Source organism: Athene noctua, chromosome 1 (genome assembly GCF_965140245.1).
Source record: "Athene noctua chromosome 1, bAthNoc1.hap1.1, whole genome shotgun sequence".
Taxonomy (NCBI): Eukaryota; Metazoa; Chordata; class Aves; order Strigiformes; family Strigidae; genus Athene; species Athene noctua.
This window is the reverse complement of record NC_134037.1, coordinates 37015231-37041309: the sequence shown is the minus strand read 5'-3', so window position 1 is coordinate 37041309 and position 26079 is coordinate 37015231. Positions and strand designations below refer to the sequence as shown.

At 36.0% G+C, this 26079-nt stretch overlaps 1 protein-coding gene across 1 annotated transcript in view; it reads left to right on the top strand.

Annotated features, from left to right (window-relative positions):
* Positions 1 to 26079, top strand: part of IMPG1 (interphotoreceptor matrix proteoglycan 1) — a 64061-nt gene that overhangs the window by 7397 nt on the left and 30585 nt on the right. Inside the window, exons 2-12 of the mRNA XM_074895941.1 lie at positions 5914 to 6147; positions 10519 to 10685; positions 10900 to 10928; positions 13394 to 13461; positions 14499 to 14590; positions 15888 to 16034; positions 19117 to 19175; positions 20952 to 20972; positions 22346 to 22599; positions 24045 to 24121; positions 24592 to 25129. Coding sequence (XP_074752042.1) covers positions 5914 to 6147; positions 10519 to 10685; positions 10900 to 10928; positions 13394 to 13461; positions 14499 to 14590; positions 15888 to 16034; positions 19117 to 19175; positions 20952 to 20972; positions 22346 to 22599; positions 24045 to 24121; positions 24592 to 25129 — 1686 coding nt within the window. The remainder of the gene's footprint in view (positions 1 to 5913; positions 6148 to 10518; positions 10686 to 10899; positions 10929 to 13393; positions 13462 to 14498; positions 14591 to 15887; positions 16035 to 19116; positions 19176 to 20951; positions 20973 to 22345; positions 22600 to 24044; positions 24122 to 24591; positions 25130 to 26079) is intronic.

The window sequence follows — 26079 nt, the reverse complement described above, 5'->3', positions numbered from 1 at the left end:
GAGACTTGTGCGAGTATCTGGGAGGAGGGGAACAGCTGAGGCATTATGATATCTATTTCAGATTCTCAATTTTACCTACTTGCAGAAATGAAATTCTGCAAGTAGGTAAATATATTAGTAAAGGTAAATATTAACAGGTACATGACAGGTTCTGTAGTGCTGGATGTGTACACTAGTTTTATGGTCTTGTGCAGGAAGTTTGCTAGTGGACATCAGTCAACTGAACACAGGGTCTTCCAAGCTGGAGGCCTGGCCCTTGCCCCCAGAGTTCTTTGCCACAATTAGATACCCAGGCCTCATTCCACAGGTGATGTTACTATTTAGTGACGTTTAAGAATGGCATTCACACCAGCCAACATATCAAACAGGAATTATCAAGTTCATCATCATCATCAACATTCATTTTGAAGAATTAAAAGTAATTCCTTTTAATATAAACGTCTTAGCTCTCTTCCTCTCTTTCAGGAGTTCAGGCATTCTCCTCTGGCCAGTGTTCATCTTCTGAAGCTAGGCATCAATGTCAGCTCCTTATCTTTCAGCAAAACTTCCCCACAGTAGCGGAAACTGGCCTCTTACCCAGCAGTTCACTGGCTAAGTGCACTGTACCTGAAAAAGTGAGATCCAAACAGTTCTCTCCTGTGCCTCAGTTATCTCCCAGATAAGATCCACTACCTACCAGGATGCAACAACTGTTGTGACTGAGTCCCCTCCGCAATTCCTCTCCAAGTTCTTTTACTATGTGCATTAAAATTAGTTAAAGAATACATTGGACCCAAAGATAAGTACAAGCAAGACATATAATCTTGTGTTTAAGGGCACTGATCTCTCAGAGGCAAGACCTGAGCAGATTAAATATTAGCATTAATTTTTCTAATATGGGATTCCATACTCTCAAGTTTTCAAACTTGTAAGCCTTCAAAGTTGTGAAAAAAAGCTGGAAGTGTAATGCAAACAAAATAATGGTACAGTGTCTGACAAAGCACTGGCAAAGCAGCCCCGAATGCCAGCAAGAGCACATGGAAAGGGCCTCTACTTCCACATCTTCATGGGAAGATAGAGGTTGTTGCGTGCTTCTCTGGAAGCAGCTGGGTGCTGTTCCTAGTACTCATACACAGGATCCAGGCTGCATTTGATGATAAAACCATGCCTGCTTATCTAAACCTCTTCAATCCAGTCAGACCCTTCCCATGCAAGTGGCACTGAGGCAGTGTGGCATAAAAATGATTTAAAAAGGAATATAAGGAGAGAAAGTGTCATGGGCACCCTGTCTGTCACTGGCAAAAGCCATTAGAATTTGGGGTTCTCACTATTCCCATGACAGGAGAAGACTGCCTCTAAGTGAGGAGTCCAGAATATTACCTCTCTGTGTATTTTTTATGCTCCATCTGGTGTTGACATTGATCAGCCCTTTCCGAGTTCTAAAGATCAACTTTCCATGACCAGTCATTCTTGCTTTTGTTACTGGTTGAATTATCAACATGAGGACTGTTGGCCCCGCTGTATATTTAATTGAATCACAGCAATACATTTATGGGACCTTTGTTGAACTAATTGTCTTTGATAGGCTTTCCTCATCCTGTTTCAACAGTTCCTCTTAAATAAGCCTTATATTTTAATTAATAATTATTTTATTGTGCAGGGTTGTCTCATTAATCAATCAAGCATCCCTCTCTATCATAAGAACACCCACCCATTTTTCAGGCTAATCCACTTTTTCATACATGTCAAACCTTGTGATGATTTTAATGATGAATTATACAGACTTCAACAGTTTTGTTGTGATGTCACCTTGAATTTTGCTGGCAAAACCTTTAGTTACCGTATTTTAAATTCTTCTCTTTGTATATAATGACATCTTAATATTCTAAGGTCAAATGAAATTACAAAATTAATGCTCTAGGTAAATGTTCCTACACAGAGATTGCTTACATTGCTGAAAAAAAAAAAAAAACAAAAAACCCCACACCAAAATTGAAGACCTCCCAAAACTGATACTATTAACAGCTAGAAATTAATAAAGCTGTACAGAAAAGCACCCACTACAATTATACAAAAAAGGTACGAATACAAACTTCTTGCTCCTGTTTCTAACAATAAATTAAAAAAAAAATGCTGACCAATTATCTGAATGGTTCTAAACTCTTATTTTTCTAGAATCCAGTTAAATCCAGCCTTTTTCACCATGCAGATTATTAAAAACACATAGAAACTCTCCCCTTTGAAATCTGTTTCTCCTGACTTGTTTTTTTAGTGAGGGTATAAATTTGATAATGCAGGTCTCAAGAGACACAGAGAGGCCTAGCATAATTCTGAGGATTTCAGATATTTGAGAAATTAATACCATTTATCTGCCTGAAAAAAACCCACCCTGAAGAATAGTACTATGCGTTTGAGAGATATGTATGGATGTCAAAGCACTTTGACTAGGTCCCATACCAATAAGATTCCTATATCATATTTTGAAAATGGCTTTAGTTTTTGAAAATATTTTGTTATATTTGTCTAAATTCAGAACTAGAGGTCAGGAACTCTGAATTTTAATAATGCCTGACAGTGACTTTGTAGATCACCTTGATAAAGCTATTTCAACTTTTTTCCTTAAGTATGCACCTGGAAAATGAGGACAATGAAGCAGATTCTTTCATGTAAGAACAAAGGAGAGTTACAGCTTTGTTTAAGGCACTGTGGAGATTAAGCTATAACACACTAAAATGTTACCAGACTTTGACAGTTATCTGCCCTTCTACTCTAGAGTTATCAAAGAAAACTAATAAATCTTAAACATACCTTTTAAAGGTAAAAATGAAACAGTCACCTTTGTGAACAAGAATTAGATAAAAAAAGTCAAATTGGACACGGTAAACATTAAATATATTAATTGCAGATGTTTCTTTCAGAAAAGAGAGTGAGAACAAAAAAAAAGTTACAAAAATATAATTCATCAGTTATGTTGAAGCAATACAAACCTTCAAAATCGAAGCAACATTTATGGTGTTGAAGAAGGAGATAGTCTATCACCAATCGATTTTGTAATGTTCCTTGGCATTTATAGAAAAATAAACCAACCCAATATTATTGGGGTTTTTTTACATAATCAAAATATGTACCCTGTAAAATTTTCACCACTCCAGTTTACTTAATTAATCTGTTGCATGGCAAAAAGAGAAGGGATCAACTAATATACATGGGTTCAATTTCATAACAGCTTTTTAGATTATTTTTTTCAACCCAGGACACTGAAAGTAAAGTGGAAATTGAAGGAAAAGAATGAAAAGCGAAAAAAATTACACCTTCCCTGAATAGGTTAGCAGAACAGTGATAACTATCACATGGAAGCAGATAATGTATGGTCACTTTCTCAGAATGAAAAGACCAAATAGTGAGCCTAGCACAGAGAGTTTGAAATCATTACAACAAATATCTGAGAATCTCATTTGTAAGTCTTGTAAATAGTATAATTCTTAATTCAAGTTAGTGACTTAGGGGAAAAAGCAAATCCTTGGAGAAAGGCCTCTGCTCCATATGTTGGTCAGTTGGTCAGAATGCCTGGGCAGCTGGTCCATCACAGTTAACATACCTTGTAAAAGGTAATAGACTTACAACTAGCTCCTTTCAATGTAGATTTTTGGTATTTTCTTCTAGAGCACTTCAGGGTCTACTCTGAGATTTCAATGGCATTGTATCTTCTGCTCTCACCTCACATATCATTCAAGTAATTCAAGAGTCTCAACTGATCCAGTGTTTGGCCACTTGTGGTTTCTGAGGGACTCAGGGCCATGTTTTCACAGGGGAAATTCCTTTTATGCAGTTTATGGTTCATGATCTGCCATTACTGTGTAAAAAATACTTCCATTTCATTTAATGACAAACTCTATATGACTGCATGATCATTTAAAATTATCTCGCAACAATTAGACAGTTTCTGGCATGCTTTACAGAGCAATAACAATCACCTGTCGCCTTCATTGTGTGGCTTCCTGTCTTTCATACAATATTCATCATAATCAAGCAGTCACATTTTTTCTGTATCAGAGTTACCTCATATTATATATGGCATTATAACGGTTTCTACATAGTAAGCATTGGATGTTCATTCTGAAGTTACATAAGAACTGAGAAAAAAAAAAAAAGTATATTGACATATACGGTAGAACTTTTCCCATTCTTTGCTTCAAGTACCATTCTTTTTGTAACAATGCGCTTTTCAATTATTTTTCTCTTATCATTTATCTGCCCACTTTTCTTTAAACATTTAATTAACACAATTCCAAACTGTCAAGATAATGTGTTTTTACCTTCCTTATTTTCTCTTGATTTGCCTAAGAACATGATAATTAGTGTTGAGTATTGCTATATGCACCAGGACATTTCTTCTTTCTCTAGCAAATTGATAATTTTTTACTCTTACTTTTTTTGATAATATTACTCTTGCTGATCTTGTTCTTTTTGAAACCTATCATTTCATTCTATTCTTCTTTTACAAGTTTTAAAACCATTCTTCAAAGCAAGTTTTTCAGTTGATCCATCAACATTCAGGTACACATATACCATGTCTTTCTTACATTTTCTCTCTTGAAGTTTTCCAATTATCTACAAATTTTACACTTTTCTTTCAAAACATCTTTTATTCTGTTTACAATTTTCATTATTTTTAATGTGTAATGATGGTATCAAATGCATGAAAATGCAACCAGAAAAAGATCTTTCCAAATTATCTTTAACATCTTTATTAAGATGTATGCAAATTTTTGGAAGATTAGTATCTAAAAGATACTAATTGCTCCTGTCACATGATCCTGCAAAATGCCATCTTTCAGCTCATTTAAATGTGTGCCTTATATGCTATTTTTATCATTAACATTTTTACGTTAAATTTAGCTGCTGTGTCATGTAATACTGCATCACAAATACTTAAGAATTGGAACCAAATGAGTCCTGTATTTTTGTGTACTTTTAAAGATATGGGTTCCTATGTTTGAGGCTAATTTGACACCCTAGAAGCATTTCCATTTTTCATCACTGAATAGGTCCATAAGTAAAATTTAAGCTTATATCTTCAATTCCCACTCACTGGTTTCACTTTTTTCTACTGTAGCTATTCCACTTTGCCAAGAATAGTTAAAGATCTATTGAGGTACAATGCCAGAGTGTTCACAATACCTGTCATCCAGTGGCAAAGAAACATAATTGCAGTCTCTTCTGCTGAATACTTCAGTTTATAGAGGACTTCACTGTGGAGTAAAAGAGGAATACTAGGAACAGCTCGTTTGTCCCCAAACTCCTATTCAGCTCTTCATAGGCAGTGTTTCAGGGTCCAATTCTTGTGACAGGTTCAAGGCTATGAACCTGATGTGAAAGGACATGTGTCTTGAAACCCAAAGGAAAGATAAGACTACCTTAAAAGGGTGCAGATCTAAGGTACAACTATTTCTCATTTTACTTATCTGCTAGTATAGTTTTTACACTGTAAGCTGATACAGATATGCATCACTTTCTCCAAGCTCCAGACCATTACTTACCACTCACTGTAGTGTCAATTTTCCTACAGGGTGATATGCTCACCAATGAGATGGTGTAGCACAAAGTTCAAGCACTTAAACGCCCTTTGTGGATCTAACCCAAATTCACTTTTGAAAACAGGTTTTAGAGCTTCTGAAACTCCTACCCTGTGTGTCCTGGGGTCACGTGTTGAGATATAAGGAAATTAGTTACCAGGTCTCTTGAGTCCCAGTTCTCCCACATGATCACAGGATACTTCTCAGCACGTTAATTCAGTCAGGGCATTGACCCTACTATAATGTAATAAAAAGAACTCTCAGGTTCATGCTCATTTTCCAGAAATGATCTTGCATTGGATACCTACTGACTATGTAATGTATGTTTATGCACATGCTTTCTTTTTCTCTTTTCCAGAAATCCCTAATAAAATAAACCATGGTGAAGCCAAACATCTTGCAGACACCTCAGGGTTAGACAAAACAGAAAGAACAACAAAGAGGTCCAGAGTATCAACCATAAGGCGTATATTTGACATGGCAAAACACCGAACAAAGAGGTCATCCTTTTTCTCAACTGGTGTGAAAGTTTGCCCACAGGAATCAGTAAAGCAGATTTTAGCCAGTCACCAAGCTTACTATAGATTAAGAGGTAAGATGATGATTGCAGCATGTACTTCCTCCTTGAAAGTATTTCTTTTAATTGAGAAAACACAATAATTTTCCAGAATCTTGTTCTTTAGCTCTAGGCAGTATATGTGCTATTTGCTTTATGCTTTATTTTAAATAGATAATCAAATGTTACATGTACATCAGCATGGTTCAAGGCAGACAGTTCCCATAACAGAACAAAACAATGCACTGAAAGGACTAGTGAACTCAGTGTAATTGTATAGTGTTCTAGCACGGCAGAACTAGAAGAACAGATTATGCTTGCACTACCTTGTAAAGATGTACCACCTTTCTCAAAAGTGCAGGAGGTACCATCATTGCTACTCAGAGTTAATCACACCAGCTCGTGACAAGTCATCGGTCATTGCACAAATACCTTGGTGTATCTGTAGTTATATTAAGTCTGTGGCAGTGTTGGTATGCTACAAACACTGAGATAATTGACAGAAGATAATGCAAAGACATTAGTCCTAGTTTTAAAAAGTCTAGAATGGTTTTTCTGCCCTTTCCCAATTAAGGCACTCCCTCCGCAGGCCTTTCTATACTTCCCTTGACTGTAGAGATCCTGCAGAATTACTGCTCCAATTTTAGGTCTCTAGAGAGCACCCTGTAAATAGCCCTCTGGTTTTTATATTTTCTTTCTTCCTATCTCTACTTCTTCCAGTCTTTTATTCTGTGCCTTTTCCAATTTGGATTAGAAAAATGCGTATTTTTGTGCTGCAGCTAGATGGTCCAAAGCTAATTCTAAAACAGCCAGCATTCTGGGATGCAAGTATCTAAGGCAACATCTACTCCCTAAATCAACTTTGCTAATCTATTTGTCCTCTATATTGGTCTCCAACCTTTCACATTGGCTGCTCTTCAGCTCTCTTTCAGGGAACCAACTAGTTCCTTATGAAATGAAACTTGGATGAGGAGCTGCAAAAATTTCACTCCAGCAGTCATTTGCTATAGGCAGCATGGGCAAACTACACATGGGCATACTACACCAATGGAGATGATTGTAGCTGAATAATTTGTACACTCATTCAGAAAAAAGTGTTTCTGCTCCCTTCAATAGTTGCACATTTCCCATTACAACATCCTTCGTTACAACCTCAAAAAAATCTTTCTTTCAAGGACAGTTCAGAACCCAAGACTTCTATCCTCCCAGCTGAGCATGCTAATTTACCTGATTAAAGTGATAAATGAAAAAAAAAAAAAAAAAAAAAAAAAGAAAGTAGAAGTGAAAATGTGATGCAAGAATTATCCTTGAAACTGTAATCACAGTACAAGCTTTCATTAAAAGATAATCTGGTGTCCAAGCGGAAGTCTTACAGTCTGTGCCTATCTGTGGGACAATCTTACCTTCATTTTGTTTTGTAGACATACCCTTAGGTCTGTTTTTTCCTGTATTTGGAGTCTAGAAGACCACTTCCACTCCTACAAGTCCCATGACATGTAACAGCAGTGTAACTGTAACAGCAGTGTGGATCATATCTGTCCTCTAGAGAATTTTACTGCTCCCTAAGAAAAATTACACATATTTGTGTATATATATATATATATATATATTCGTGTATATATATATATATTCTATGCTTTCAGGAATGACCGCACAACACAAAGCAGCTCAGATATAGGAGCTCAGACAGATGCTATTGAATAACCTGAGTCTACTGTGGCCCCATACCAACTCTGAAATAAAATAACCTCTGAAATAACCACAGCTTAAGTCACCATGAAGACAGTCCCTCATGTGGGGCAAACTAGGAGCATCCATGGAATCAGCTATGACACCGCCTCAGCTGGCCATGTGTCATGTTTATCTCAATTCTGGTAACTGGATTACTTTTCATTAGATAGTATATCTTTATTCAGCCTTTATTGCTGAGAAAAACAGATACCAGAGAGTTTTAAGTGAGAAAAAGATGATAGAAAGTAGACAACTGCTAGCTCATAATGAATACATCTATTCAAAGACAGACTGTTCCTTCCTAATAATCTGACCACATCTGCTCCACCTGCAGCTTCTCTACTGGGAGGGCAGGTGATTCCTGAGGTATTATTGAGGTGCCCTAACACAGCTAGGTGAGCACATCCCTACAGCAAGAGAATACCCAGAGAAACTGATCACACTAATTTCAGAGACACTGACATCTTAGATAATGCAGATAATTATCTCACTCTAAGTCAAAGCAGGTATCAAGTACTGAAAATAAATGTCCCATCTCACAGTAATGAACTTTGCAAAGTGCTAAAGGCAACAGCTTTTAAATTGTTACCAAGTTTTTGTTAAAATGGTTTTTTCTAATATGTTTGAAAATCCCCTTCTCTAAACGCATTTAACTTTAAACAATATTTTGAAGAAGTGCGTTCCTTCATCTTGAATGAGTGTACATTGTATTTTCACAAAGTCAGAAATACAGGTATCTGTGTTGACTCTAACAATACCAGAGGAATCAAGGAGTTGTGACAGAGGCAGTCACCCATGAATGGTAATGTACATTTCGCTAAGATAAACTGAACTGGTTCTGTTCAAAACACATCGGTAATAATAACCAAGCCATGTTGGTTATCCTACACAACCTAGTTCACAAACACTGCAGAGCTCAACCTGCATAAGTGGGTATTTCTGCACTTAAGCAGGAAAGCCCACACAGGACAGCACATCCTGACTGGCTCTGTGCTAGCTTGAGGACTCCTCTGGACCACTCAGTGATTTTAAGCATGACTCAGATGCAGCCAGGATTCATTCTATGTTTAGTGTGAGGCTGTGCAAAGTGAGTTAAGTGAAACCCAAATATTTTGAGTGTGGGGAAGGACTGATACCTGAACAGAAATCCAAAGACATATTAGTATAGTAAGTCAGGTAGGCAGTAGCTGTCTGGGGGAGGGAATTTTCCAGAATCTTTTAGAAATGGTTTCAACTTACAAAAAAAGAGGATACTTCAATAAGATGTTGGTAAAACTGCTATCAGAAGTGTAGCCTCACCTGGCCATCTGTGACTCTCAAAAACTCACTTCTGCAGACATATCTAAGACCTGTGTTATCAGAATCATCAATGGAAAGTAAAAGTTATAAAGTATTTCTGAGCAGTCATTTTATAAACTAGCTGCTGCTGCTTTCTCCCTTCCCTCACATACTAATGCATGTAAGGATCCTCACAGTGCTAGAGAGCAAGATCTTTGCAGCAGGAATTTGTAAAAGACTTACAAGTTTTCCTGAAATGCCTGACAGAGTTCTGACTGTTAGAAAGAAAATAAAAAAACTGGATGCCAAGCCCAAACACACATTCTAATATATTTTGTAACATGCTGCAGCTGAACTTCACAGCTTTCTTGCATAAGGAGTGAGACATTATTATATTATATGCTTTACATAATCTCATGTAATTAAGTCAGTTTGCATCCAGTAAATGAAGCTCCTTCAGAGTCATTCCTGAAAACCACTTTTTCAAAATCTCCCCCACTGTCTTACTCTCTTTATGTTCATTGTCATTTCCCCAAATGATGTAGAACGCTACTGTTCTCTCTGCAGCCACCATAACTGTTAATCTTGTCTGATGTAGTCTGGCATTTAAATGGGTGATTCGTCACCATGGAGGAGATATTTAGCATTGGACAAATGACTGTAGAGTTGTGTACAGGAGAAGGAAATCATGTTCTTTCCAAAGGAATTTTACCTATACTAAGTCATTCAATTTTTCCAGAGGTGTTTAAAGAAACATAAAAGCATGTACTTACTGCAGAATATCCTTAAGATTTTGAAAAGACTAATTATAATGGAAAGTTTGAATATAATCAAATCACTTTAGCCTGCTGCATTTAAAAACATTTTTTCCATTAACATATTTATTATATGTGTGGAGAAATATCAAAATCTTAACTATGTTCTGTTTAGCTGGTTCTATGCATAGTTAACCATATTAATCTACAAAACCTTTGTATACAGTTAAAATTATGATTATTCAAATATGATGACTGCTAGATTTTTTTTTCTCTACCTCCTCGTTTGCTCTCACTAGAACATCCAGTATGTATCTTTGTATATATGTACCTTTGAGATGAAGGAAGTGTGCTTTGTGTTTTCTCCTTATTCTTGATGATGATGACAGGCCAAATTAATTTCTTTTTTAAAATGAGGAAATTTAGCAATCCCTAACTCAAAGATGTTTAATAGTTTGACATAAAGGCAAATGATCATCAACACAAAAATATCTAAAAGACCTAAATATCTAGAAATGCCTAGAAGCTGGATTTGTTTACTAAGTACAGTAAAATGTGTAAATCCCAAATCACTTTAAAAAGGCTTTCGAGTTTACTTTTTTGGTACAAAGCACTCATCCACAGTCCCTTTCTTCTTACTCAGTCTGCCAGGAAGCTGTGTGGGAAGCCTTTCGTATTTTTCTGGATCGAATTCCTGATACTTCGGAATATCAGAACTGGGTTACTGCCTGCCAGAAGGAAACCTTCTGCATATTTGACATTGGCAAAAACTTCAGTAATTCCCAAGAGCACCTGGAAATAATCCAACGGGTAAGGATCACTGACATTTGTTTAGAAACTGGGAGGAGACATCCACGTCCCTCCCTACCTTCTTATATAAGGGCAAAGTATTGCTCAGGAAGAGGAGGGGGCATGTGTTAGAAAGAAAACATAAAAGTACAGTAAACAAAAGAGCTAACAGGCTTCTGCTCAATGGTTGGATACACCCACTAGTAAAATGCTGTTTTTCTTAATCTTTTTGCAGCGAGTAAAACATAGAACCTTCCAGGAAAGGTAAGTAGCACAAGTAGAACCTTGACACTTGATGTTACTGCCTTTTTTGAAAAAGATATGTGTAGGTGTGCGTGGATGTGAACAGATATACAGGTAGCACTGTATTTGGTGTGTGCTGTGAGAGATGTGTATACTGTATGTACCATAGTACACAGTATTTGAATCACAAATAATGAAGGTGGCAAAATGTTTGAGTTGCCTGTTCACCCTGAGACACCACAGAACGTCTTCTTAGACTAATGTGAGCATGAAACCCTGACAGAGCTGTGACTTCGCATTAGACTAGTGTTGATTGGGAGCGTGACAAAAGGTTACCTACAATTGGTACAATTCTCAAAAGGAAAGTCAGAGAACTTAACAACAGTTTATCTATCTGGGAGGCTACATTAAGCAATAATTTGAAAACTCTATGCCTTCACTTTAGTTTCCCCCACGATAGTGTTAAATAATGTGATGCTTTATTCCCTAAACTCTTGGAAAAAAAGTATGTTCCTAGCAATGCTCAGAAGTCTGAGAATGGCAAGATTAAAGCTGCAGTACTGAACTCTGTCTCTCTGCATATAAATAGTATATCATTGTCCACAGTTTCTCTCATTAATGTATTACTTTTTTTACTTAAAATTTTCTTAGATTTTCAGGTGTAGCAAATAATCTTTTCCATTCATAGGTTACACTGTCTCATGATCACAGAGGTCTTATGTATCTTTATTCATTAAGACATGGGAGCTTTGAGTGTTCTTCTTTCTCAGAAATGTATTTTTAATAATTTAGGGCCTAACTGAGCTCCCATGGAAGTCCAAAGGGAGATCTTTTCACTCAGTGTAGTGCAAACAGCAGCAGAAAAGCAATAAGTGACTGATCTCAAAGTTCTAAACGCTCTTTGTGAACAGTATAGTTTTCCCTAGACACAGTTCAGAAGGTGAAGTAAATTCAATGAAAGTACTTGTATTTTAGCTGGAAATACAGGCAGCTGTGATTATGCATTGTTGGATTTCATCTTTACTACTGTGTGGGTTGGGAAACATTTTGTATCTTCTGTAGATGCCATGTAGAGAGATTAGTCTCCAGTTAAAGACAACACACACATTGTGAAAATATTACAAATAATACTTTAGTTCTCACCACACAAAATACCCAGAGGATGTGGTAAATCAGGAGTTGTTCATGTTCTTTATTTTCATTATTAAACATCTAGGTTGGTACTGCATAGAAATGCAGCCCAGGCACCTTTTCTGTCTATGCTACAAGCTTCATGTTGTCTCAATTAACACCACAATACGCATTTGCAGTGCCTTTAGTTCTTTCGCTTGTACCCATTTTCAAACACTATACCTGTGTGCACTGCCTTAAAAACAGGTATTTCTACCTGCATTCTGATTAATTCTATGCTCATTTATTTCCATGGTTGGGTTTTTTATTTCATGCTGTGTTTTTTTCCACACTCTACTTAGAACCCAAAACAACTTAAATTCTCCCCCCAATTTCAGGAAGGAAAAATTTCAAAATGTGACTTAGAAGATTCTTATCTAAGAATCTAAATGTTTCCAAAAACTACAAATGAATAAAAATTTGGGTTTAGAACATAAATTATTTTATAACCTTAAATTCAGGAATCTTTAACACATCTATTATAAAATGTGCTTATATAATATATACATACCACTTCTGCTTTTCAAGCAAGCTAAGAGTTGCAGTTATAAAATTTACAGCCCATGACTGTAAAACTTACAAAAGAAAATAATATCAACATTTCGAAAACAAATTCTATGATGCACCATATTCTTACTTGAGTTTTCAGCTATCTGCCATGGCGACCACGGTAGGCATTAATCAATGAATATTGCATCCAGATCCAAATGTAAACATTCCTACAGTTTGTAATAATCTTGAATCAGGAATCTGATTTGAAACTATAATTATTTGGAAGCATCCTTATGATATTATAATGTAGGCTAACAACTGAAAAATACATTCATCCATCCTCTCTTCATACCAAACCATATGAAACACCCTTGGGACCATGAAATGTCCATTGGCTCTAAAATTAGAAGCCCAAAGTCCTCACTAAACTATCTTGATAGGATGAGATATAGAAGGCAGTAGCTGATTTAGATAATGTGGAACATTATCTAAACAAGTCTTGCTTCCATTTCAGTCAGTGCATGAGCAGACTCACAAGATCAGTAGACCTTGGTAGAGGAATATGTCAAATCAGTATTTTTGTTCACTGTAAGAGCAAATACCATATTGAAGGAGAGGAAAGGAAATATATAAACTGTTGAATCTAAAATATGATCTACCATTCCCTTGCCTGTTTAACCAGTTTATCAAATATTCCATTAGAAATAACTTCTCTCATTTAAAGTACACTTAATATAGGGGTCATTTCTGCATTTTTTTACACCTTTTTCATTGCCAGTACAGCATGCTGATCATTAAATCACTCATTTCTATTTGATTGATAGGAAAGATGAAATATCCACAGGGAAAACAGGTGGCAAAAAGATAGAAGACACTCCTTCCATTTCTACAGGTAAAATCAGATTTGCTTGCTCTGCATCTGCCCATTATATAGAATTGCTAAAACCAGTGATTCATAAATCTTAGAAGGCTGTAATTTAATGAATACAGTAGAAGCATGACAAGTTCAGTGAAGTACAATGAAAATGTTTTAGCAAAATAATCCGTAAGAGGCAATTTTTTTATTTCTTTACAGCACATCTGCTACTAAAATGTAGCATTCCAGGTTTGTTTCAGTCTTTAAATGCATATGATTTCCTAGTTTCACCTGTAGAGAATAGAGCTAAATTTGCTTTGGTTCTGAAATAACATTTAGTGTCAGCTGCTACATTTTGTTAGCCAAAATAAGCAAGCAGATGAAAATAAAGTGTTACTTTAGCCAGAAAGTCACAGTGATGCCAAGACATTAATTTGAGCAGATTATGCCAATCAGACCTACAAACACTGTTGTGTAATACAGTTCTTTGAAACAATGTTAGGAATGTATGCAGTGACAAAAATCTGTACAAATGAACATTTCGGTTCAAGGAGGAAACATCCTGCACACATATTTTTATGAGGGCTAAATATGTCAGAATCTCCCTGACAGTAGCTTCCAGCATGGTAATTTTGCCTCTAGCTGGAAAACACTGTCAAAGCCTCTTGTTACTTTAAATTGAGCCCTAAAGAAAGGTGGCTATCATAGAGACAAAGGTCTCAATTGGCAAAGTCAAGGTTAGACATTTGGTGATCTGTAATGTAGTATGACAAGAAATGATCAAATATTATTGTTTAATTCACACAACTTTACTGATGCATTTTTGCCTTCAGCCACACATGCAACACTACTGATGTTTTGACCTGGAAAGAAAAGCCATTTATTGTATAAAAAGTAGCAGCTTTACCTATGCCATAAGTCATAACCACTTTTCACTGGCGCAGGCTTGCACTCAGACACACCCTTCATAAGGAAAGCTTCTGCAGGGAGCTGACACCTGACCAGCAGAGAAAGGGGAAGATTTTTTGATGTGCAAATCTGCTCTTGCCTGATTTTTCTTTAAACCCCCCCAGGCTCCCCTGGCACACCCCTCTCTCCATATGCACCTGTACCTAACGGCACACTGCTCAACGAAATTGTTAACGACACGAAGACTCCTGTGAAGGTGAGGGCAGTCTGTTTTCCTATCCCAGTTTTTCACTCTTCTTTTTGATTCAGACTGATAAGCTTGCTGCTCTTTTGGGCCAGTTTCTTCTTGATCATTGTCTTGCTCTTGTTGTGGTTTTTTTGTTTATCCAAGGTATAAAAAGTCTGGCTAAAGAGTAGAATTGTCCTTGAGCAAATAAAAATATAAAAAAGTGTTTAAAGAATACAAATTATATAAGTATTGCTAGGTAAACATGCAATGTATATGTAGTACACACAGCAAAGAAAAAACTTATTTTGTGTTCCAAGACCTTCATATTTTTAACAGGTAAACTTTATAGCAACCTGAAAGGTTTTATTCTGAAAAAAACAAAAGGCTATTTTTTGTGTAATAAAATACACTGGCAGTGAAACATAGGTATGGTATGTGTTAACATTAGTAGCAAGATTTGTGAAGAAGGACTGAGAGATTGGCAGAAGGCAGAGTTTCCTGGATGGCCTCTCTGCATCACCTCTTGAGGTACTTCCATTCCAAGATTTGAAATTTGAAGCTCAGCTTTGTTTGTGAATAAGCAGCAAGAGATACCTTCTGATCATAATATTAGCAAATGTGTAGCTTTGAATCTAGGATGAATTAGGAAATCATTCTGAATGTGCCCATAGTGGCATTACTCCTTGTGGCCAGCACATCATAGCCTAAAGACGACTTGACTTTTGGAGTTTAACATTATTAAAGGAAAAAATTAGTAAGTGTAGGCCAAAACAAATAGTGTCAGGAAACAACAACCGAGTACTTTTAATAGCAGTAAAGTCAACTGCACAGAAAAGGTGTAACACAGGTAGACCTAATTCTACTTTATTATCAGGAAAAAACAAATGCAAATGTCTGAACAATGAAGCAGTAAGAGAGAGTCTGGCAGTCTGCTCCGGTTGTGTTTTCTGAGGGTAGGATACCAACTAGCTGTTAGCACTTCCTTGTCACTTTCCTCAATGTCATACACTTTCCTCCGAAGTGGAGGATATAAGAAGACTTGGTAACACTCTCTGTGCAAGAAATGGCTTGATTCTCTTCATCACCTTCATTTATGCATATCAAAGACAGCTCTCAAGTCACAATAATAGAAACTTATTTGCAAAGGCAGAAGAATTAAGCCAACAGATGTGTCTAGGAACCCTCACTTTTTGTAGGATATAGTTCAGAAAGTTATTTGAGGGATGGGCTTAAAAGTGTACCCTTCTACCTATTAAATACTGAAACGTGGGGAAAACATCACTTAGTTTTATTTCTCTCTGTTTCTTCTCCTCTTCTTTTCTAGGAGCTGGGAACAAATACAGTCCCAGAACTGCCTGTTGAACAAATGGTAGAATTCAGTGTCACTCTCACTGATCAGGAGTACACAGACGAACTTAACGATCCCAACTCCCCACAGTACCGACAACTAGCTGCCAAATTTCAGCTACAGGTAAGGAGACTGAGTGAACCCAAAATGTTGGCTTTGTACCTTGGCTGAGATTCATACTATGAAACTACCTTCACCATGAAATAGAATTAGAAACTACTGCCCTCACTTGGAATAGATAATTTCTCTTGTCTCAGGACCTTCAGTTTTCTATTACACATAGTTAGCTTTTCCCTTCATTTAGGCCATCTGTTCAGCCATCAATCTAACAGGCTAACGTCTTTGTCAGCAGTAGAACCTCAAATAACTGATGAACAGAATAACTTTAGGAATATTATTCAGGCTTAATCAGGAATTCATGGACAATACTTTGTCATAATTTAATTTCTGCAATGAACCTAATGAGAAATGTAATATAAATGTTAAAGTAATTAGCTACAGTTTTCTGAACTATTCTTCAAAAGACTTCCATTCATTTTGTTGTGCTTTACCATAGTTTCTGTAAGAACTGGAATATCTGTGGTGTTTTCATATATTTAATAATATTAACTGAATGTTGAGCTATCAACTTAATAGATAGCAGTTAATGACTTGAGGTTCCCAAAAGGTTTTCTTAGTAGAATTAGCTAAAGCTTCTCATCAGTTTCACAAGCATTCCTTAGTGCAAGCTATTTCACTTTCAAATATGCATAGAAAAATGGAGCAGGATGTGTTGGCAGAACTGATAAAAAGTGGTTTCTCTGAAGATTTCCAGTATTATCCTCAAACAGAACTTCCTGCAGACTTTGTTTACTACACATATAATGATGTAATTCAGCAATCCCACTTCTAAGCTATTCCATTAATTGAACAGGGAGAAATGCAAAGTTTCTTCATTGTTATTTTCCATTGTCATCAATTTTTATCTGCCACTTTTAAAAGTCCAAAGCAGTTCTTGACATGCAATGTTGAATTTGTAATTTAGTACCATGACATACGCCTGATGTGCTCTCCTCCAAAGATAGGTCATAGAGGAGACAGAGGACAGTCGTGATACAGGACAGTTTTACAAGTGCACTCGAAGGGTGAGAGTGAGGAGGTTAGATTCAGAATTAAAACCTTGTCCAGGGACATGAGCTTCTGTACAAATTTCAGAGAAGCCTTTGCAAAGGTGGAGGCTGTGGAATTCCAAGCTCAGTTTCCAATTCATTCCAGGACATGGCAAGAGGGAAGAATTACAGCAGACATTACAGTGAAGGTGTTCAGAAGTACATCCGTATACCACAACATACATTGAAAATCACATGTTGAATGTTGATTCAGCTGCTTACGCTATCAGCAAATGGAGATTCATTTAGCAAAAGTAGAAAATAGAAAGCTACACATACAGTCAAAAGAAAGCATCAACTTTGTTTTGATATAAAGAGAACCTTGGTTCTCTTCTTCTTGAAGAGACTGAACAGAGTCCATGCCAACAGTCAGCATGGCTAAAGAGGGATTCACTTACCTAAACATGGGTATCTGGTGTCATTTTAGGTGCCCCACATTATCCAATACATCTGCAAGGGCCTCTCAAATATGAGAGCACTGCACTCTTTTCAACCAGCAGGTGAACAGATGACCTTAAGGCATCTAAAATGATAGAGCTTGCCTAAGTTTAGGAAAATTAATTGCATCCTATTGATTTAGTCCCTTAATCTCTTTCAGTGAGCATTAGTCACATGAATAACATTTAAAAATCTTCCCAGCCTGTTACTTCTGCTTTACTAAGCAGACCAAGCCCAAAATGAAGTATTTACCTCAGTTCCTTTCCTACTGTCCTCTTGTGAGAGATGGGTAAGGGGAGTGTAGATAGAAGGCCATTTTCTGCACTAGACATTATCTTCTCTTCTGCTTGCCATGATGAAAAAGACATCTAGGCTTATACAGTGTGGTTAGTACCTGGTCTTCACAGAATCACATAGAATCATCTAGGTTGGAAAAGACCTTGAAGATCATTCCCTTCAACCATTAATCTTATACTATTAGTCTTGTACTAACATATTGATCTTCTGCTACTTCTTCACTTAACCTACAATAGAGATGCAAAAAAAGCTGCGGGACTGACCACTCATTTCCTACCAGTTCTGACAAACTATTGTGCATCAATGAACGGGGTTTAAATCTGTGCTGTGTTTGTACGGAATCATATAGCTAAGGAAGAAGAAAGATCACCACATTAGTTCATATACTTTTAAAGTGATATGCTGAATTAAAAGGACCTGATTTCTCAAAAGGCTTTTCCACTTTTCAAGTGCTGAATTCCCTCAACTCCACAGGCTTTGCTTGCAGATGAAAGGCTTAAATGATGTGTTGCCTGGTACTTAACAGGACCAGGAAGTGAGTCAGAAAGGAAATGTGGAACTGTGTGTTTAAAAAAAAAAATGTCTTTCCTCTGACATAGTAGATGTACGTAAAATATTGCGTTTCACTTAGCTGTAAAAATGTTGCTACAATTGGAAAAGACCAAAAGATCAATCATCTGGATCTCAAAACACTGTTATTCCTTGAGGTGCTGATAAAAATATTTATTATCCTAAAGTCTGAAAAATGTATACAGAATTCACCTTTTCTACTTATTATTCTTTATACTGTCTCCTCTATTCAAAACCATATAATTGTATAATTGTTTACATTAGAATGAAAAATATATGAAGTTACTCTATTTGTACAAGAGCGTTAAACCTGTTTAATTTATAAACAATTTGTCAAATAATCTAAATCCATCTGCATTTGGTTAATATTTCTATATAATTAACAATTTACAGTTAAGGTAACTTGAATGACAAAACTATTCAGGAACAAAAACTGCTGAAAATGAGAAAAACATTTGATTCATGTTGTTTGACTTGCTCTATTATGAACATGATTGTCACTAATTTACATAATTACATTACTAAAAAGAGCTGTATTTTGTACTTCATTTCGCCTATTAACAGGTAATACAGGCAGCATATACATATTCCGTTTAAAAGTTGAGCAAAGATGATACCACAAAGAGAGGAGTTGAGTCTGTTTCGTAAAGTTCTTTCTGAAATATGAAAAATATTGTCTAGGTAGTTAACCTGTGCTTGCTTTTTAGCAGTCGAACTTACACAGAATTAATGATTTTATGCTTTTTTTATAGATGCAAAAAATATTTGAGAAACTTCCAGGATTCAAAGAAATCCATGTATTGGGATTTAAGTAAGTAAGAAAATGGGACTCATTTTTCTACTGGCCACTAAGATTCTCCTCTTCCTTCTTTCCTTCCAATATGAATAGACCTATATAGTAGTGGGGTGTGTATCGCTATAAACAGAAAATCATTTTCTGGGAACGACACATAGACAATATGGAGAGAGTACAAACACATCCCAGGGGAGACTATGAGGTTTTGAATTACTATGTAAAAGCAGTTTTGATACCCTGAGGGGTGAAGGAATCAGATGATCATTTGAAAATATTTGCTAGCAACATTGTATTAAGGATCTTCTTAAATGACAAGGTAAAGAGAATTCGGAGTGCGATTATTGAAGTGGCTACATTTTTGTGTGTGGGTCCTGTGCCCTTCATAGATCACAGTGAGGGTGCCTTGGCAAGAGAAGGTTCCAGGAGGATACATGTTCACACGTATAAAACTTTTCCAGTACGTGATTTCGAGGTGTTTCAAACAATTAAAAACGTTTCATTTTTTAATAAATTTCTGTTCTGTCTTGCCATTTCTTTTAGTTTTAGCTTCCTTGCATGTTTACTGCTAATATAAGCTATTGTGTATTTTTTCAACAGAGAATCTACGCAGGAGGGCGGGATCAAAAACTGAGTATTTGATATAGCTATGCTTCTATAGACAAGTGCACATTGTGTAAAGAATCAAGGGAAAACCAAATTATTGGTAGTAAGAAATAATATAAAATTGGAAAGGAATAAATAGCAGGAAAAAAAAAGAAATAAATTCATGTGGGTTTATGACACAACATCAGGAACATTCAGTCCTTGTAGTAATATTTAATACATGTTGAAGAACATTCATATTGCAATGAAATTTTAGGCAAGAGCATACTTCTTCCTAGCTTTTGTCTGTGCAAAATTTCTGGGGAAAAAGAGAGAGAAGAGCAAAATAGAGTGAAAATTAATTGTTTACATTTTGATAATGAAAGTAGGAAAACAAAAAGCTGGCTACTGTAGAACAAGCAAAGAAAATCTGTAGTAGCATCTCATACTTGCAATAACTAATCTCTTTCAGTTGCGTCTCCAGGAGATCTGTGATACATTTCTATTTAGTATCTTGGTCTTAGGAGCTGATGTGAAAGTACATGTATCAGTGTGGAAGATCAGGATTGCTCTCTATCATCTAGTTAGCTCCTCAGAGTTACAGATCAGCAAAGAAGACAGGTATTGCTGTCCATTCTCCCTTAGCCATCTTGCTACATATATTAGCAGCATTTGCCACAAGGCAATATGGAAGGACAACATTAGAAATATGCTAGAGAATTCATAAGGGAAAATAACAGGGCATTATACTACAGAAGGTCAACATAGGCATGTCTTCCAGAGCTAATTAATACGTCAAGTTACCCCTGTGACTAGGATCTGGGTAGGCACCATGTGTGGTAACAGTTGCTACCACTGTCTGCAGGTGTTCATTGACACCATAAAGATAACAGGTTAGCAATGGCAGTGCTCAAATTGCACCATTTGTAGTGGGAAATAGGAAAGCAAATATTTCAAACTATCAAGGTAAAGTAAAACTCCTGTTTCCCCACTCAAAACACGGAGATTCCCATTGTTTGTAAGGGGAAAAGTGAAATAGAGTCGGATGTCATTTTCACACAGAAATAAAAATTATAGATGACACAGAAGATAAAATGGTCAGAAAATGTTTTTTATGTATGACTGATTGATTTACCAATATACATGAATCTTTGTTTTTCTTTCTTTTGCAATCCTTTATCACACCCTTTCTGCTATGATGAAATGAAGACAGAAGAAGGAGAAAGATGGGTAATTTGTAATTCATAACTAAGATTAAGCATTTTATAGACTATTATATGTACACAGATACATCAATAAATGTTCTTTATTATGATGTGACAAAGTGAACTGATTTGTGTTCTGCCTAAGTACAAAATCTTTGATATAAAGCAGCAGGGACAGCTTTTACCTTAATCTGAAAGGTTCATGTAATCAAATTTTGTCAGGATCTCTCTGAAGGGAAGAAAACTGGTTGACCTAAGAAAAGTCACATTCAGATAACTAAAGATCTATATCAGTCATAAACTGACAATGAAAAAAAAAAAAATAGGGAAACTTCATATTTGAATTTTCATTTTTGATCTGCTGTTTCATAGCTGTAATTCTCATATCCACATTATCTTCAATAAATATGTAGAATTTGATTTGTTATTTCCATTATCAGGCCAGATAGAATGGCAGAGACCAGTTACTACTTGATAAGCATGGATCTTTTAACTGGCAATGCAAACAGCTACACAGTCTGTTGTTGTTGTTATTATTTAAAAGTGCTTTTGGGAAATATTTTTTTAGCAGCTCCCAGAATTTCTATTCCACTTGTAGTTTAAAAGGAAGAATTGTCTAATGCTTTTCCTGGATTCTTGCCATGTCATAGAAATGTAAATACATAGCACATACTAGACAAAGTGAAATTCCTCTGTCTCCAGTTATTTGATTTTATAAAAAGCAACATAGTGATGTACAAATGTTTTACAATGTACTCATTATTTTTCATTTTAATTAGGTGATTTTAGCATTTATGAAAAATGATGTATTAAAAATGGTGAAAATTTGAGACTGCTGTTAAACAAATACATTTAGGGAGAAAATATACACACTAATTTGGATTTGGAGAACTTATCTGCCATTGTGAAAAGTGATTTCTTGACACATTAACTTTCTTGCTGTTCAGCAAAAAAGAGTAAAACGTTATCCCATATGTGATAGGATTTTTGCTTATCTGTAGTTTTATGAACTATCTAATCCCTTTTCAGATGTTCCTGCATAATTAAGAGGTGATTATGGCTTCTAGTAACCTCAGAATGCAATTATTACTGTTTGAACCAATAATCAATGACTTCAAAATATATTACCAGTTCTACAGGTCTTTGAGTAGTCAAATTAAACTGGATCATATTAGGACATTCTTATAATTTTCTTCAATGTTGGAATTTGTGTTAAAAATTATGGATAGAATAAAAAAGGTTTAGGTGCAGTAAAAGTAATTTGAGGATGACAGTCTCGTTAGAAAGAAGTATATCTGTATTATTTTTCAGAAGATAATAAGTTATGGTTGCATGCATCAGTCCTCAGCCAGTAACTTATTTTGCTGCACTGGGCATTTTTGCATCTTCCCCTTGCAGATCAAGCAGCACTATAGCACGATATGTGGTAAACTTTGAGAGAGATGGCTCAGAAATCAAAGGTACCCCAGATGACATCTCAACTATTGGATCTAATAAGGTTGAAAATGAAAAAATTCCACTTTTTCCAAAGGAAGAAAGGGAGATACCAGCAACTAAACTCACAGTAACGGACCTTCAGCAACTGGTTGCTATAGCACTCCACGAAGACCAGTCCCTGCCAGTGGACCTTGGAACTCTCCAGTTTACTGATGGTCAGTAAGCAGACCGGTGCCTCGCACAAGGCTGAAACTTGTCCTTTCAAATTGATTCAATTTCAGTAAGGTCTCCTTTGCTTCTCTAACAGATTGTTTTCATTAGATGTATCCCATTCTCCTAAGTGTTGTATAACATCCAAAGGATGATTTAAGTTAAATTTTATAGCAAAATGTGCCTTTATAATTATACAGCTTAACTTCCAATCATATTGGAGGATCCATTTTTCTTGGTTGCTTGTTTAGAAAAGCTGGATATTTTGCACACTAAGACAAATAAGAGGAGGAAAAAGAAAAAAAATACTATGAATATTAACCATATAATTTTAATTTCACAGTATGGATAGTTGCCTTTCTTTAAAAAGTGAGAGCTTCCTCTAACATAAATTTAGCTTTCTGAAAGCTGAGTCTCAATTGTAAGCAAGCCATCTAACCTCCCAGTGAAGTCAAAGAGGCTGAAACCTTAAAGAATGTTTGATCCCAAGCTAAAAATGGTGGTGTGAAACACACTGTAAGAGTGCATTATGTTCTCTGAAACACAGGAGTGTAGATGACAAACCTAGGTGTGAAGACATCCAGCAGAAGGTTGAAGGGCAGCATCCTGTCCAGTAAACCAACTAATAAATATCCCCTTCTAGACCATCAATTAAATTTTTCAAAGCTAACATAGCCCTAGTTTTGGGGAGGTGGGTTTAAAATGGGGAAAAATAAATTAAAATATTTTTATATGTATATTTATTAAACAATCTTAAAACACATACCCAATTTTAGCTGTAGTGTTTCATTTACACACAGCAGCATTTTCTTGGGAAAAAAAAAAATTAGATGAACTAATACTTTCTGTAAGAATAAAATGTCATATTTTAATGTAGATTAAAAGTCCCAAGAAAAAAATTTCATGCATATAGAACACCTTAATAATAAGTATTTTAATCTTTTTCCCACTAGTTATTTTTAATAACCAGTTTTATTTACATGCAAGTACATCTAAAGAGCTTCTCTAAGGGGGTGAAGGAAGCAACTGGGCACTAAAGCTAAAAAGCTGAGAGTAACAATAGTGTGGACTCTGGGTAAAACTTAAGAGAATTTAGGTTTAATGAACAACACAATATAATGCGTCATTACATCCCATGCGGATTTAACTGAGCAGTTTGTATTTCAGCTGATTTTAAGCATTTATCCATGGTTCAGCTCTCTGCATACTTATCCCATTCACACTAAATAAAGAGTACAAAGAATACACATAAAATGCCTGTTTCCCTCATAACTGCCAGTTTCAATGGAAATTTATGCCTCTTTTTCTTCCTAATATGGATTTTTAGAAGTAATTTTTTGATGGATAATACTTTTAATACTGGCTTTTACTGAATTTATGTGTCTTGATGAGTTTTCAGTGTGCCACTGCTGAAATATTGTGATCTCTATTTTTTTTTTTTTTTCCCCAGAATCTATCATACCACCTAGTGATTTGGATAATGATATACAGTCCATGGTCACTATTCCTCTGGCAGGACCTGACTTGGTAAGTTAATACTGGTTGCTGTATTTATTTATTTCTCTGTGAGAGATGAAATAAGTGTTAAGATATACATAAATACACAGAAAAAGGCTCATGCTAAAATACATACCTGCCTTTTATAAATGTTATAAGGATGAATGTTGTGTTGTTATACAGCAACAGAGATACTGTTTAGAGCATTTACAGGAGAATATCACTGCTTGATTACCTTTTCCAGTTTTAATTACAAACAATGTCTCACCAGTTCAGTAGTAGATCTCAATAAGAGAAGGAGAGCAACTGAGAGGGATAGTGAAAGTTATCTTTCTTCAACCATTTTTAAAAGTATAGACAATGTGATTAGTATCACATGCACATGCCAAACATTTTATACATCCCATGACATCATGGTGAGTTAGCTGTTTGCAAACTCCTGTGCCTAAAGATTATTTGCCTCTTTGGCAATGAAAGCTGTTTTTTAAAAACTTTTTCAGGAGGACTCCATGAGTGTGGAACTCCCACTAGGTTACCCCAGCCCAGCAACAGTGGACCAAACAGGAGACATCTCGGTCAATGAATTTACAACTGGCATCCCTGTCCTAAGTGGAGAGATCAGTTCTCCTGAAGACTTCAATAATTTTGTTTCATCTGAACCTGTGTTTCCTACTAAACCCTCCAGAGAACCATTTCAGGACAAATCGCCTCCACACACAGAAGATATCACTACTGACCACCAAAGTTTCACAGTGCCTTTCAATGCTCTGGGTAGCACTAGCAGTCCTCCAGAACCAGAGGATTCCGATTTGCCTCCTTCCACAGATGATTCTGCTAACCGTGACTTAGTCACCAGTGACTATGAGTCTCCAGTGGAGCAGGATACCACACTGGCAGTTTATACCACAAGTAGCTTTACCCCACCTAATCTCCTGCAAGCTGGAGATGCGAATAGTGAAGCTGAGGAGAAGAAAGAACTGATGGATATAACAGAACCACCTTTCAAGGAAGTTGACCAGGATAGTCCATCTGGACAAGGTAAGACATAAAAGATTTTTCCATAAGAGAAATTAGGAGAGATCCAGTTGTTATTACACATACAGTCATGTACAAGTACAGTAAGCATTCCTTTCAGCTGTGACAGAAATTTTTCTGGACCATCAGAGGTGAAAAATTCACATTTCTGATGCCCGCTTCAGGAAATGCCTAATGTACTTGACTTCAAGGTTGTCAAAGCAAGAAAAAAAAAAGCCCATCCCAACAACAAATGCCTAAGGGTAAGGCATGCTTTGTACAGGGTATTATGGTAAAAATTCAAAAAGGTAGAGCAAAAAGCCATGTGGGAAAGCACCAAAAAAAAAGGAAATCCCAGGCTAACACAAAAACTTTTTATATTTAAAACATGAAAGTCAAATTACTTTGGGTTCTACAGACAGATGTGGATAATGGCAGCAAGAGTATCATGAAATAATTTATTCCAAGCAAAGAGTATCATGGTTCAGAAAACTTTACATACTACAGGTTTGATTAATGTGAAAAACTTTTAGATATTTCTGTTTTCCATGTTTGTTTATTCAGTTTTATCCATACAGTACAGTTTTTTAGAGGCACCCAGATATATGAGAAAAAATACATAATAAATAAAAAAACTATATACATACGCATGTCTAGGTGGAGAAAATTCCGTATAATTTAGGCTTTAAAATGAAAAATAAATGATAGACATATTTCCCACAGTTATTCTGGCTGAATATTCAGATGTGCTTTGTCTCAGATTTTTGACTGCCTAAACAGAAAAGCAAAAGGCAAGTAAGAACTTCACAGGAATCAGCAGGATTCTCTGAAGTCCCCATGTAGTCTCTAAGCAACACTAAAAAATCTGCAGAGAAAAACAAACAAAAAACAAATTCAGGGCAAAATGCCCACAATATGCATTAGTTTGGACAACCAAACCCAGTGTTTCTTGATCCCCCAAAATGTCATCCTCA